Source organism: Ostrea edulis, chromosome 2 (assembly GCF_947568905.1).
Source record: "Ostrea edulis chromosome 2, xbOstEdul1.1, whole genome shotgun sequence".
Lineage (NCBI taxonomy): Eukaryota > Metazoa > Mollusca > Bivalvia > Ostreida > Ostreidae > Ostrea > Ostrea edulis.
In genome coordinates this window covers 48,061,646-48,076,358 of record NC_079165.1, presented here as the reverse complement: position 1 = coordinate 48,076,358, position 14,713 = coordinate 48,061,646, and the positions used below count along the sequence as shown (strand labels likewise).

Below are 14,713 nucleotides of genomic sequence, written 5' to 3'. Positions count from 1 at the left end.
CTGCCGTGCTGGTAGTAAACCACAGGAGGTTATGATGAAACTCCAACTTTAACACATAATAAAACTGTGTGTCTGCAAATGAATTATGATTTAATTGCAGACGACCGAAATATGAATTAACACAGAAACAGACGAGAGATATAAAATACAACGTTCATCACTGTGAAACACAATCTTGTCAGTGGTTGCACTAATTACCCATAGAACAGAATATTGTTTTCTCTGAAATTGTATAGACACAAAATATTTTGTTAATTTATCATATCACCTATGATGGAAGTATGTTAAAATATAGGTGTGTGGGTTTTTTTTCCTAAGGTTTTCATATCCATGATTAAGAATTGACGTCTTCAAATGACACAATAGCACGAATTTGTGAAATGGTATAGTGATCGTCCGCTCAGACACATGGGTTTCGTCCGGGTACTCCGGTTTCCTCCCACAATATGACCCCCTACCGCCAACAAGGTGCAAGTCGGTAAATAGCTAGTATATAACTAATGTTCATTGTTGTTTGTGTGTCCGACTTTAAAAATAAAGATTATTTATTATTTTATTTATTCATTTACATCTAATTTATTTCCTCAAGAACAGATATTAATTTTTTGGGAAAGAAATTGTCCAAAATTTTTCCTTTTGTCATTTTGGAATCCCCAGGAGAACAAGAGCAGGTTGAGACTCCATGATCTCTATTTAATGACAAATTCATGTTGAATGCGGGAGGATTTGGCGATGAGAAAAGTAAATGAATTGCCGTATTGTGTATTGATCAGTGTGGAATTTAGCATCTAAACAGAAATTAATGACGGGTCAGAACATACATCACTACGCGGTCAAAGGAGGCGGTGTGGGGACACTATCTGCATGACATAATGCGGTTATCTCCCCTTAAACATATCATAGCTTTCTAAACTGTCCTCGCATTGTCTTCAAAAGGCTATCACAGGGGTTGTTCCTTTACTTTGTCCCAGTGTGCGACCAACTCTATTTCGAATTTTTTGGAATTGAATTCGCTACATCGCGGAACTATTAATCTCTTCTATAGTTGATTTGTGGATTAAAGTGTTTCGATATCTGTCACGAAAAGCGGATTATTTTTCATGTAAAATCGGAGGAATTACCCCTTTACCGAGTCTGTCCCGCTGGGCAGTTTGTCATACGAGGATAGGAGGTCAAAAACAAGTAAAAAGTGATCAAATTTTTTCTTTCTAATTTGCAATATATTTGAAGGGGCGTTATTTAGCAAAGGAATCACGAATATTTTCTCGTACATCGTTTACAATCTATGTGTCAGTCATATGGTTATTGCCGGAGGAAAGCCATGTATACGTAACAAGTGCGCAAGCCACATAGATAATGGTGATACATAAATGAAAACACGTTGGGGATTACGAAAAATGCCTATTCCTTCAAATTCAAACTGACGACTTGTTAAAACGATATATGTTGATTCCTAGTTAAGAAATTCGCCAAACGACAATGGCACTGTAACTGACGTCGTAATACAAAAGTGTACAGAAGTATACAGTCAGTACACAACACCTCTGTTTTTATCTATGAGCAATCGAAGAAGGTGTCCAGTGCGGAGAGCGTCAGGTTATAGAGAGTAATGCGCTAAACTTCTGCATAAATTTTCTCTCAGTGTGTTTGTACCTTTTGGCGCGCATGCTATCCTTCCAGAACTCCCATCGTCTGCAAGTGACACTAGAAAATTCCTGCAGGATGCGAAGCCAGTAAATATAATTTTTCGACCAGTGGTCGCGCGTCATATGATTGCATAATTAGCTAGAGAAAATTTCATCGGTTTTTAATTGTGTGGAAACTTTCGGATTCCCACTCTATTCTGCACTGTGATTCTTCATTTGGGACAACTGATTTTAATCGGAGTACTTTAAAAGAAGGGGAAAAAACTTGGTGCTGATTTGTTGAAGTCGAAATTAGTCAATTTCTAGTAGGAGTTAAAAGGAATTGCCTGGAATATGAATAAACATTCGGACTTTTTCTTCGAAAAAAGATGCATGCATGTGAAAAATGCCAAATTTTAAGCCCATAACTTTAGGGATCATCAGTTTTGTACTCTTTGGAATTTCCTCATCCGCTGCTTACTTTGGGTAAGTTTCTTAATTTTTTCTTAATATTGTGAAATTTGTAAGCCAAAATTAAATAATCTATGGAATTTTAAAAAGAAATTATATTGAATTAAACATGAATGGCCTCTTTTTGACTCGGCAAGATACTGTTATTCATAAGAACATGTGTATCGTGAAACAACCGGCTCATGCCAAGATGAAAAATCACGTGGAAGCGTTTCAACGCATCTCGAATTTTCTCTAGCACAATTACAGTCAACGAGATATTGCTCTTAAACAAAATTAGTTCTTAATTAGGCAAATGATTGGATAATTATTATGGAAATTAGATTTTAACGTGATTTAGCAATAAAAATATCCTTTACTGTGTTTTATTGCTCATCAATATAAAAATACTTATTTTATCAGAAAAGAAACACTGCACCGAAACTTTCAATTAAATGGAACAAAATTGCTAACAGTCGTGTGTAGACTCAATTATCTCATTAGTATTAGAAGATTTAACGCGACAGAGATAGACTATTTTCAGATCAATTGGAAAAATATCTTAATCAGAGTGCTCGGGTTTCTCAGTTTAGTCGTACCCCGCCTGTGTTAAGTACTATACACACAATAGAGAGTGCATTTATAAAAAATCATTTTGAGGTCACCATTATCCTTATCTGCGATTTTACAAGTTATTTCGCAGTGATACAAGGGAAAGAGGTTCCAGAAAAAATGCTTTTAAATCTGGTTTAATATTTTAATAACAGTTTCTTCAATAGTGCTTGCTTAGTAAAACAACTGCGCGTGTAATGATTTTTCTCCTTTAGAAGACCATGTTCAGGGCCGTAACTGCCGATGAGGCAGACGAGGCAACTGCCTCGTCTGATTTTTTGGCAAAAAAGAAAATAAAATTATATAAATGTTATATTATAGGATATATGTTTAAAATGAAGACAAGCACCTTTGTCTTTGACACCATATTACGATTCTTTACATAGTACAAATGAAACACAAACATGATAAATTGGGATTTAAAAAGTGTCATTTTCAGTCGTAAAGTCAATCGGCGGCCCCCAATCCCCTGCCTCCCCTGATTTAGAACCCTACTTACGGCCCTGATGTTCTAAGCTTCCGATCATCGTGGTTGTTCTTCGCCAATTATCGGCTATCAAATAACAGATAAACCGTAATTACACATAACCATAACACAGAAAAAGGGGGTTGCAATGAAGTGCATGGCAATAAGAAGAAAATACGTCAAAGAATTATTGTACAACTGTTCATCAGGCTCGAACTTCTAAAGAGTTGATCCTTAAAATAAAGGTGGGTCCATTAAGATGCGATCTTGACTTTATCAATATTGAGAAAGAACGTCAAGTCTCTTTGAATACGAGAGGCAGATTTTCTTTGAGTTGGAGATGAATGGACAATATGTATTCTCTAATATCTTCTTTACGCAAGTGCTAACAGCATGGAGAATGTCATTGAATGCTCAGATCAGGCTTTCCACTAACACAATCCTCGCCGCGTTTCACCATATTCTCGTGGTCCTACCGCTGATACATCATGGCAGTTATAGAGCCAAAGCGAAATACTCAAAGCCAACATACTTTCTTGCAGTTGCCAATTCCACATTTATCACAAGAATCGGCCTTTACCCACTGAATCTAAGCGATAATGTTAATGCTGGTTTCAGACAGTTTGCTGCAAATTTCTTTGATTAAACACAACATCCTGCAGTTCGATGTATTTTGTAAATTTTCGCAATCGACTCTCAAATTTCGATTAATTTCCGGTGCATAAAATTGCAATGAACAACACATGTCTTTGTTGATTGAATCTGAATGCATAATTTTATGTAAATGTTTTAATCAGCCTGGATTTATTTATACCATTAATTAAATCTGCCTCGTACCTATATGATTTCATTGCAAGATCATTTAGAATGATGCAAAACTATAAACTTCACTTTTCGTATAGTAATTAAATCGATGATACACAAACTATCTGATAGCTTCACAGGGAACAAACTAATCAAAATTCACACCCTTCGTTCTTAAAACAGCATTTTGAAATAAACAAGACTTTTCGACACAAATCTAGTGAGCTTCCTTTGCCTATCAGCAATAAATGACGATGTACAGTTTGCTATTTAAAAAGCCGTATAGTGATCTCATCACTCGCTATACATGATTCACGATTGCATTTTCTTTTGGTGGAGGTTAAACAAAGGGGAGATAATGGTTGCATCCCACACGTATTGTAACCCCCAGGTCTAGTCACCTGGTAGCTAATTAAGACTCCCTTGCAGTTAATTGACGACCCGGTCTATATATATGCATCCACCGACGCAAAATGCTTTAGCAAAGTCAATCTTTTTAAAATGAAAATAAAGTGATACTACAGGGACACCGGAAGTGACTGATTATAAAGTGTTATTCCTAGATCATTTGTTTGCCCATCTTTTCGACCTATAGAAATTTTTGATGAAGCTTTTTTTAAAATCAGTGTGTGTGTGTGTGTGTGTGTGTGTGTGTGTACCTGCGTGTGCGTGAAAAGTAATGTCTTTTTCGAGTCGAAGGAGCTCCAGGTACATCTCCAATTTGTCCCAATCCCTATAACTATTATATAGTGTATGTTTTGCGTCACAGTCGCTATGTTGTTAGAATAAACAGCTACTCTCTCACTACCGATTACAACACGGTTATTATTGAAGTGATGAAAGTTTACAGTAATAAAATAGGGGCTGTTAACTGATGACACAAATTTAAACTAGATATAAACACAACTTTCATTTTACTAAAGTGATTATGGTCGACTTGTTGATTTCCTGTAATTTACGAGACTTTAGAGCCACAAAGTTGACCAAATGATGGTGAACAACCATTTGACAGAACTATTTAAGTTTCCGTTAATACTTATTTCTTGTTCAGAATACAAATCTTTTCAATGAACTACATGACCATTAATAAATGTGCGGTTTACCATCGATATATTCTGAGATTAATTACTATGTCCAAAGTGGTTGTAATTCCTTTGTAAGTCTATTGTTTCAGTTGCGATCAATGGAGTTGTACATGTGTATAGGAAACCCAGTTTTTGAAATTCATCTTGTTTGATTTCCGACACTTAGGACTCAATTCGGTCATTGTCTTCCAGTGACCTTGGATCTTTTTGTTTCTAATCTGCATTTTGACAAATTTGACAAGTCTGTGGACTTCATGTTTAATTCCTTATAATAGATGAAGATATCGGACAACCCTATACGAAACAGATTATTTTCATAGTTGAATTCCGCGGTAAATTGCATTTGAAGATGCATTATTCTAAAACTAAAAAAAAAAAAGATTTAAAAAAAAATAAAAATAAAAAGTCATATTGCATCTTTTCAGCAAATGATTTCTTAATATCAGTATAGCAAAACAATTAAAGGTAACATTAAACATGTTGAAATTTGAAAATAAAATCTGCTGTCTTTTGAACAAATCTTAATAATTTTTCATGCCATGCAACTTCGATTGCTAGCATATCTTACAAAGCAGTTGTTGTCATGTCAGCTTCATATTTCTATTATTTGCATATCTGTTTTTCAATGACTAACACACATACACACGCGCGCGCACACACACTGTGTCCTTCAGCTTCATGTGAAATCACTCTACCATAACTATATGTAAGACTCTATTCTCATATGTTTAAGGTTTTTAGTAAAACTATTCTAGTATTTTCTAGAGCATTTGCCACCATAATCAAGAGCAGAGTATCATTTGAATCCTTTCATAGAACACGATTTGCAAGTCAAAGATTACAAAGTCTAATTGCTACATGTATAAAACGGGTACAATGTAAAATCAGAGTTGGGGGTGTATTTTTGTGTGTTGATGTATATTGGTCGCAGTCACTTAATCAAATGGGACTTATCTGTTTATTAATAAGAGTTTAAACGTTTGGTTTTCAGGTTAACATCGACTGAAGTGTTAACCCTAACTCTGGATCACCCAGCATTCCGAGACAATCGCAACTCTGGAGTCTCTCGAACTTTTTCTCCCTCAAAGTTATGTGAAATGATGAAGCTCTATCGGAAACAAAAGAAAATGTGTCGTAGAGGACGAGGGACTGCGCAAGCGTTGATGGAAGCTATTCAGACTTCCGTTCTTGAATGTCAGTACCAATTTCAGAATGAGAGATGGAATTGCTCTGTTGAAGAGCCCTACAGACAAAATATATTGAAAAAAGGTATTTGAACCTTTTCACCTTTTTATGTTTAACATGTTGCTGTTAATATTGGTTTCTTTTGGATCTCTATTTTACATACACTTGTATGAGTGCAGTTGCATGGAATTTTGTCTGAAGCCAACAAAATGAATAAAATACTGACTTTGCGAAAAGTAATTTTGGCAAAAGTGAATGATTGTTATGCGAAAAGCCTCAATTCTTTTACATTTTATAATCTTCAGTTCATAATAGACACAGGAAACGAAAAATGAAGAAAACACGACACTTGTTACGGGGATTTTTTTTTTTTTTTTTTTTTTTTTTTTTTACAGCAGCACCGTTTTCTTGACATATTTTAAAACAGAACGATAATGCAACTCACACTAATATGAAGAAACTTAATTAAATGTCTTTAAATAAACTCATATACAGTATAATAGAATATTAAATTTACAAAGTCATTTAGAAGAAACTTAATTAAATGTCTTTAAATAAATTGTTTATTTATTTTCAGGTTTTACTCGGATTAGTAATAAATACAGTATAATAAAATATTAAATTTACATAGTCATTGAGAATTGGATATGACATTTTTTCTGTACTAAAAGCCTTCAACCCCATTTAAAATACTAACTTGTTACGAAGCGGTTTTTTTCATTTCAAATTAAATCATGTCATTGACATAGATAACCTTGACATTGCTCAATTGCCAATAGTCTGAACTGAAAGAGGGCCAAATACTTTGTAGTTAAGAATAAAGAGAAAACGCCTATCAACATACCATTATGGATTTAATAATCCCTATAAAAAGCACAATGTTAAAAACTTTTTTTTTGCGTTAGAGGATAATTTGTTTAACCCCATAAGTCAATTGGTGGTTAGCAAGTCGTCTTTGAAATGACAACATATAAGGTATGATTGATATGCAATCGTTGGAGTTAAATACTGATGTACTCAAGTATTATGGACAACTTCTTATATTTCATACATGTATCAATAAAAAGGGCACTCAATTTTCGTTATGAAAGAGCTCATTGACAACCAACATTGATAAAAAGTCGTTAAAAATATAAGTAAAGGTATCTCCTTACTGACACATGCATTGATTATGTATCTGTTTAAATTTGAATAATATAAAGCAAGTTACATCTGTGTCTATGAACTCCACCCCAAAAGAAGTCTTATAAGCTTTACGTTTTAATGATTAGGATATCTTAGTCTTTTTTCTCCCTTTTCCTTGTTGGTTGGGATTCAAAGAAGCTTATTTGAATAAAAAAAAAATCCATTACCTAATGCACTTGAATGTGATGATAATAATGGTAAAAATTTCGTCTTTTGTATGTTCAGTACAGACCTTAGTTAAAAATCTGGAAAAAGAGTGAGTCAAAAAATTATCCAGTTGGACCATAAAACACAAACAGGTAATAAACCCATCAGATAGCTAACATTTCTTGTCCAACACTTATCAAATGGTGAAAAAGCATCCATTACTATCGAACAATGTTTTGCATGTGATCTATCACAAAGTAATAGATTACAATCAATGATGATCGATAGCAGCGGGAAATTTGTCCCAAGGAGTCCCGATAATCTTGGGACAGCAGACGACTCGCCTTAGTTGTTTGCTCACAAGGCAAACTTCAAACGATAAATATCATGATGTATCAAAGTATGAGATTTACTCGGATTTAAATCAGGAACTTGGCGACATTTCTTGGGACACATTCACTTCACACCATATTCTACCAGATTAGGTAATCGTCCGTGCTAAATTATTGGGCATTCTTAGGTCGCTACGACTGATATTTTGTGCTCAGATTGGTCTTTTACCAAAAAAATTGAAACGTATAAATAGCCTAACATAGGTCCTCATTTCTCTCAAACTTGATGCTTTATTTTTCATGGATTTACTGCAGGTTAATATATGTATGCATGCAGGCTTCTATCGAACTCTGCGCCAAGGTCCAGAACTTTTACAAATTATGTCTCAGAGACAGAAAAAATAATTTTGTTTTCTTATAAGAATAACAATTACATGTACAGAGTATGAAAGGATTTTATAATTCTGGTTAAATAGCTCCATTTCGAATTAAACACAGTAGCTCTTTCTGGAACTGTCATTAATGTATGTCCTTAATGTACCAAAAGCCCAACTGGGTCACACAAATTACCAATTATGTATTTGTTTAATCTTTCTCACACATCAAAATTGACTTGACCTTACCAGGGAATTAAAACTAGGTTTTTAGGATTAAATTCCTATCAGAAGGAAAACAGGAAATTAGAGTCTCTGATGAACAAAGCGCAGATTATATGTTACAGTGTTGATTGATATTTTGTTTTCTGCCATAAAAAATACAGGGCGATTGTTATAGTAACGGAAAACCACATAAATAATATTTTATAGACTTATGGTGGGGATTATTTGGCAATAACCTAACGCTGCATAAAAAGCTTACAACCATAAAATAACCCATCAAAAATTACCGTCCAACTTGTTATAATTTACATGGATAAATGCAATTCATGATTACAAAAAAGTGTCGGTGATTACTAAAACCTTGTACGCCATATTTTTATACGATCACTCACTTTATTCGCACACAAAACACAGACCACGTGATTTAGGCGAAAACTACTCTTTAAGTTTACAATGTATTTTGGTAGAACATCATTTTTCATGTGACAGACGTCATGTTATGAAATAGAATTCTGAATTCTTCTACATAACAGCGGTTTTCTGTATACAGTTGGTTTTTGGAGAAACATTGGCCTACTAACCTCTTGTTTTCGTGGTAGCAGTTTCACCATTTTAGCCCCCCCCCCTAATAATGCAAATCAGTGGGAGGAGAGTGGTCTGATAATACGTATGTGTATGTACTGAGGAGAGTGGTCTGATAATACGTATGTGTATGTACTGAGGAGAGTGGTCTGATAATACGTATGTGTATGTACTGAGGAGAGTGGTCTGATAATACGTATGTGTATGTACTGAGGAGAGTGGTCTGATAATACGTATGTATATGTACTGAGGAGAGTGGTCTGATAATACGTATGTGTATGTACTGAGGAGAGTGGTCTGATAATACGTATGTGTATGTACTGAGGAGAGTGGTCTGATAATACGTATGTGTATGTACTGAGGAGAGTGGTCTGATAATACGTATGTGTATGTACTGAGGAGAGTGGTCTGATAATACGTATGTGTATGTACTGAGGAGAGTGGTCTGATAATACGTATGTGTATGTACTGGAAATATAAGTTCCAAAATGTTTGTCCTGTAGGTGGCTTCTTTCCTTCTTGTCTTTCAGATAGTTTTCCTAATTTATGTATTACAATCAATGTTGTATTGAAGTTCACCTCTATTGATTCTTTGCATAAAAACTTCAAAAAAGAAAGTATATTATACATTTGCCTGAACCTTTTGTTGAGGGGAAAATATACAAGAAATCAACGTGCTCATTCTTAAAAGAAACAAATCCCATAAGACAGCATCCTGACTCAAACAGATAATACAGACTAATTTGTCATTGCCCTGACTTTTCATGTTGTGAGGACAAACATCTCCCGGCAGTATTGTGGTATAGGTATGTCCGGTACAGGCCAACGGACCCCTTAATGTTAATAATTATCACAACCTGAATAATCAAGTCCCGAAATTTACAGGTAAAATCAAAATGACATGCATTGTGGGAAAAGTAAACTAACCTGGTTTGAATTGCATTATTGGAACTGGGATTTTAACCGCATTTTACCAAAGGTCAAACCATTTCTTGAACTCAAAGTCTCGAATGGAAATACATGTATAAAGTTCTAATACAAATTTGCAAACAGTTCCGACTTCTTCTTTTTTTTGCCAGTATATAATTAGGGTAGAAACTTACCGTAACCTTCTCGTAGAATCTGACCACTTCCTTCATTGCGAAGTAATTAATTCGAATTCGAAGTTATTTTTTGTTTACGAGTTAACATGATTAAAACTTTTGAATTAGTAACATAATACTTATTCGTGGTGTGATTTGAGAAATTATATATATATATATATATATATATATATATATATATATATATATATATATAAACTTCAACTCCACTCTCCCAAGGGTTAAAGAAGTGAAGAAAGCTAATCTATACCATTTCAAGATTTTTGTATATTTAAAACGAATGCTCCACATATTTCAACTTCTAAACATTTGTAAATATAGTTTTGACGAAAGAATACAAACGCTGACGAACAGCCAGGTGATGCAACGGCGAGGCTGATTCGATAAGAGATTCCCAAGAGCTTCGATGAAAATCACATAAGATTCCATCCTTTTAATAATAATTTTTATGAAAGTGATTGAGGTAAAATTTTCTTAACGAATTCATATAATGGACTCTTTACCCAATGACCAATAATCATTTTCAATCGAAGAATTTCTTTATTCGATTTTAGATATATTGATATCAAATGTACCTCGAAAAGTATCTATCACTTTTGGTTGATAATCGTATTGTTTGGTTTAGACAATCATTACACTTTAAAGGCGGTGATTCATAGGTGATAAAGGGTCCAACATGGAATCCCAAATCGCCATTTTATGTCCATATTTCTACACCATTACTCTGCGCGAACAAAGACTACACAGTTTTTTCAGGGTGGTCGTCGGGAGATGGAATTAATTCAAATTTACAGACTCATTGAATTGTCGTTAGCATAAATTGGAGTTCCACCTTTAATCGGAGTCATTGTTAATGCATTTTATGACACTACATTGGCGCACGGATACAGGTTTAATTACTCCTGGATTACTGCGCGTCGCCTCCCACTAGCAATATACAGGTGATACTGGGATGGTGAGGTACTAACAACAATTAAAAAAAAAGAGCCGCGTTTATTCTCGGAGAGTCAATTGAAATATACTGCGAAATACCGGTGGAATGACTATGCATACGAATGTTGCAAATTAACGAACTCTTTAAAAACTCATTTTGCTTGTAATTAGTAGCCTTCACCCTCATTAAAATCTGGTTCGGCAGCTAGTGTCTTGTCTTTAAAATAAAGAAAATTCTACAAATGCATAGAATCTTACGGTGATTTTTATTAATGATGCGGTCATATATGTCATATTCATAATTTTTTTAATCAATTTATAGGTTATAGAGAAACTTCATTCTTGTACGCAGTCTCGTCTGCAAGTCTCGTGCACACCTTTGCGCGGGGCTGTAGGAGTGGGCAAATAGACAGATGTACGTGCGATGAATCTAAGCATTTGAATAATGTAGAAGCTTGGAAGTGGGGAGGATGCGGTGATAATATCAAATTCGCTCTCAAATTCACCAGACGATTTCTCCGACGGGCAAAGACACGTGGCAAAGACGTAACCGCCAAAGTAAACCAGCACAACAGCCGTGTTGGAATAAAGGTAAGTTTTTCAACACCCGGAAGCAATAATTTGTCTGTGTAACTACAATTCAACAAACAGCTTCAACAAACTGTAAACAGTGGGTTTTTTAAAACTAAAATTCATTATCGTTAAAGTTCTGTCTTTCTTTAAGAACAGAAATCTATACTCTTGTTTTCCATCAATGATTTTGCACCCCATACAAAAACTAATCATTTACTTAGTTACCAACTTGTCAGCACAGATACATTGATCATGGAGATTTACCAGCAAAATCCTTTAGAGCTACTCCCCTTATCAAAACCACTTAATACCGACCGACAAGACAAGATAATTATGTGTATTCAGTAAAGATCGCATTCAACAGTAATTGTGTATATCATGTTGTTGAGATCAACCTCTTGTTTTCCGTTTACCCCTACACTAATCAAGAATCGGGAGTTACAAGGTATCTATGAAGAAATCCAGAAATCTACTGTGTAATATGGCCAAGGCAAACAAGACTGTCGGCTTTTCTATACTATTTCCACAAATTTTACCATATCCCATAAATAACGTAGAATACATTTGTCATTCAGTTATGAAATCCTGGTTTGTTGTATTGCCACGGAGAGCCGTGTTAATTGAATTTTTTTGCATTTTAAAAATAAATGGTATCCCTGAACTCTATGTGTTACATTGGTATCATGTTGCAAAGCATTTTCACACGAATGTAATCTGGAAGTTCAGAAAAATAAACGCAGAAAAGTTATTTGAGGTGAAATTCTTTCATTTCTTTACAGGCGCAAGGTCTGCAAACTTACCTCACTTCCATGAACTCTTTATCTACAGATCACATGCTCAATTACCTGCACGAGGATACATTGTTTTTCTATTTACATATGTACTTTCTAATGTTTTGGCTAGCTTAAACTAGGAGCGAGAAATATAATACGAATGTCAGATATCACACAAAAGTATAAAAAATTAAATAAACGGTCTTGCGGTCACCAGCTGGTGAACGTTCAGACACCTCAAAGCGGGGCTGAAAAAAATCATTTGTCTCTATTAGTTTTTCACATAAAAATAGTGAGGAAAGGTGCCATGTTTATTTGAAAGTCGTTTGGTTGTTTATAGAAACTCTCTTTTTTTTGGCAGTCTGTAATATCATCTGTCCCTGAACTAAGCCCATATTGTTCCCAATAATCCGTTCTGTTAGTTTTGAGGACGCAGCCTAACCTTAACAACAGAATGCCTTGAAAATGGGGATGGGGGTTGGGTAGATACCTTGGGGTTTTATATCGCTAAAGTTTTTGTAATCGGCTAATATATATACATAAGGAAACCGAACACAATAAAGACAGCTATGAAAAAAATCTTCATTGCATTTCTCATTCAAAGTGTTTCAGTTTTGCAACCATGTCTTAATAAATCACTATATTTTTTGTTTTAGTTTATTTTGCTTGAAATGTGCTTACTTTACATTGTCATCGTACAATTACTTTTGTTCATATACACTTATCTTACTATGTCACTGTCAAACATTTAATGGTCATTTAAGTTATCATTGCATGAAAATTAAAAGGCTGGTAAAGATATCAAATAACTCATAGACTGATTAATGTGTAGGCAGCCTTGACTTCATTTGAACCAAGATTTTGATTTTTCTGCCAAGGATATGGAATTCGTCTATCAATGAAGTTTCGTACGCGTGTCGAAAACGTAGACCACCCCTTCTTGTTCATAGCAATACTTGCTATTGTACGTAGCGGTAGGTCCCAAGATTGTGCCCCTTCAAATATCTTCCAAAGGCTTACACAAACTAAACTCCATGTTTTACAAATTCGCAAGACAAATACCTAAATTAATTTCGTGTTATTTACACATTTTTGCAGTTATAATGTTGTGCCGGTGTAAACCTCTCACTCTGTTTGGGATGACTTGCTTGTTCAACATGTCACTCACTGATGCCTCAAAGAGGGTTGGGATTAAATGTACATTAATCTGTGTCATTTCGAATGAAAATGTTAATTGAGATACGTTGTTTTAAAAGCAATTTTTGTAAAAGCGCTTTTTCATTTTGACATGCAATATATATCACGTTTTATATGTATGTATGTATGCACTCCATATTTCGATAATATGTTATTAAAACATTTCATTCAGAAAAGAGTTATGTATAAGTCTTAACGGTCTTTGAAATGAATGAAGTAGTGTTTCACTGTTTTATTTTTAGGTCACCTGAGTCACTCTATTGCTATTATTTTCGTCCGTCATCGTACGTCGTCTCGTCTGTCGTTTGTTAACAATTGGACATTTTTAACTGCTTGAAAACTGCCATTCCAATTCTTTTCAAATATGGTATGAAGCATCTTTGGGACAAGGGGGATATAAATTGTAAATTTAAGAATTTCTGCACCCTTTGGACCTAAGGGTCAGGGCAAAAACTGCCAAAAATTGACTGGTTTTAAAAAAAATCGTCTGTACAACCACAGGAAAACTAAATGCATAGTCATGTGTAGCAGGAAGCCCACTACTAAAGTTGAGAATTTCATGATCCCCAGGGTAGAGGTCAAATTTAGCATATAGCGTTTATGTATAAAACATTTAAATAGCATTTCATTAATGCTATTGGTACTAAATTGAAAGTAAATGGATACTTACAAGGAACAAGTAGACGTTTACCAAAATTTCATAGTCCTAGGGGTAGGGGTTTTGGTATTAGGGTGGGGCCAAAATGGTCATTGTGATTACATTTGTATGTTTACAAATAAACATATTTAACTTCTCTGTAACTACTATTCCAATTCTTTTCATATATGGTATGAAACATCTTTGGGACAAGGGATACATACATTGTAAATTTCAGGACTCCTGCACCCTCGGGGCCTTAGAAGCAGGACAAAATCTGTCAAAAATTTACCAATTTAAAAAAAAACTTTTTCTGCACAACCGCCCATCTGTAAGAAAAACTAAATGCATAGTCATGTACCCTGGTAGAGCAGAAAGTTCTCTACTACAGTTAGAAATTCCATGGTCCCCGGGGTAGGGGTTCT

General features: G+C 34.7%; 1 protein-coding gene across 1 annotated transcript in view; it reads left to right on the top strand.

Moving 5' to 3' along the window:
- The first annotated feature begins 902 nt into the window (after positions 1-902).
- Positions 903-14,713, top strand: part of LOC130051755 (protein Wnt-9a-like) — a 21,123-nt gene continuing 7,312 nt past the window's right edge. The window contains exons 1-3 of the mRNA XM_056154342.1: positions 903-2,111; positions 6,034-6,311; positions 11,431-11,699. Of these exons, the coding sequence (XP_056010317.1) occupies positions 2,032-2,111; positions 6,034-6,311; positions 11,431-11,699 (627 nt within the window). The 5' untranslated portion in view covers positions 903-2,031. The remainder of the gene's footprint in view (positions 2,112-6,033; positions 6,312-11,430; positions 11,700-14,713) is intronic.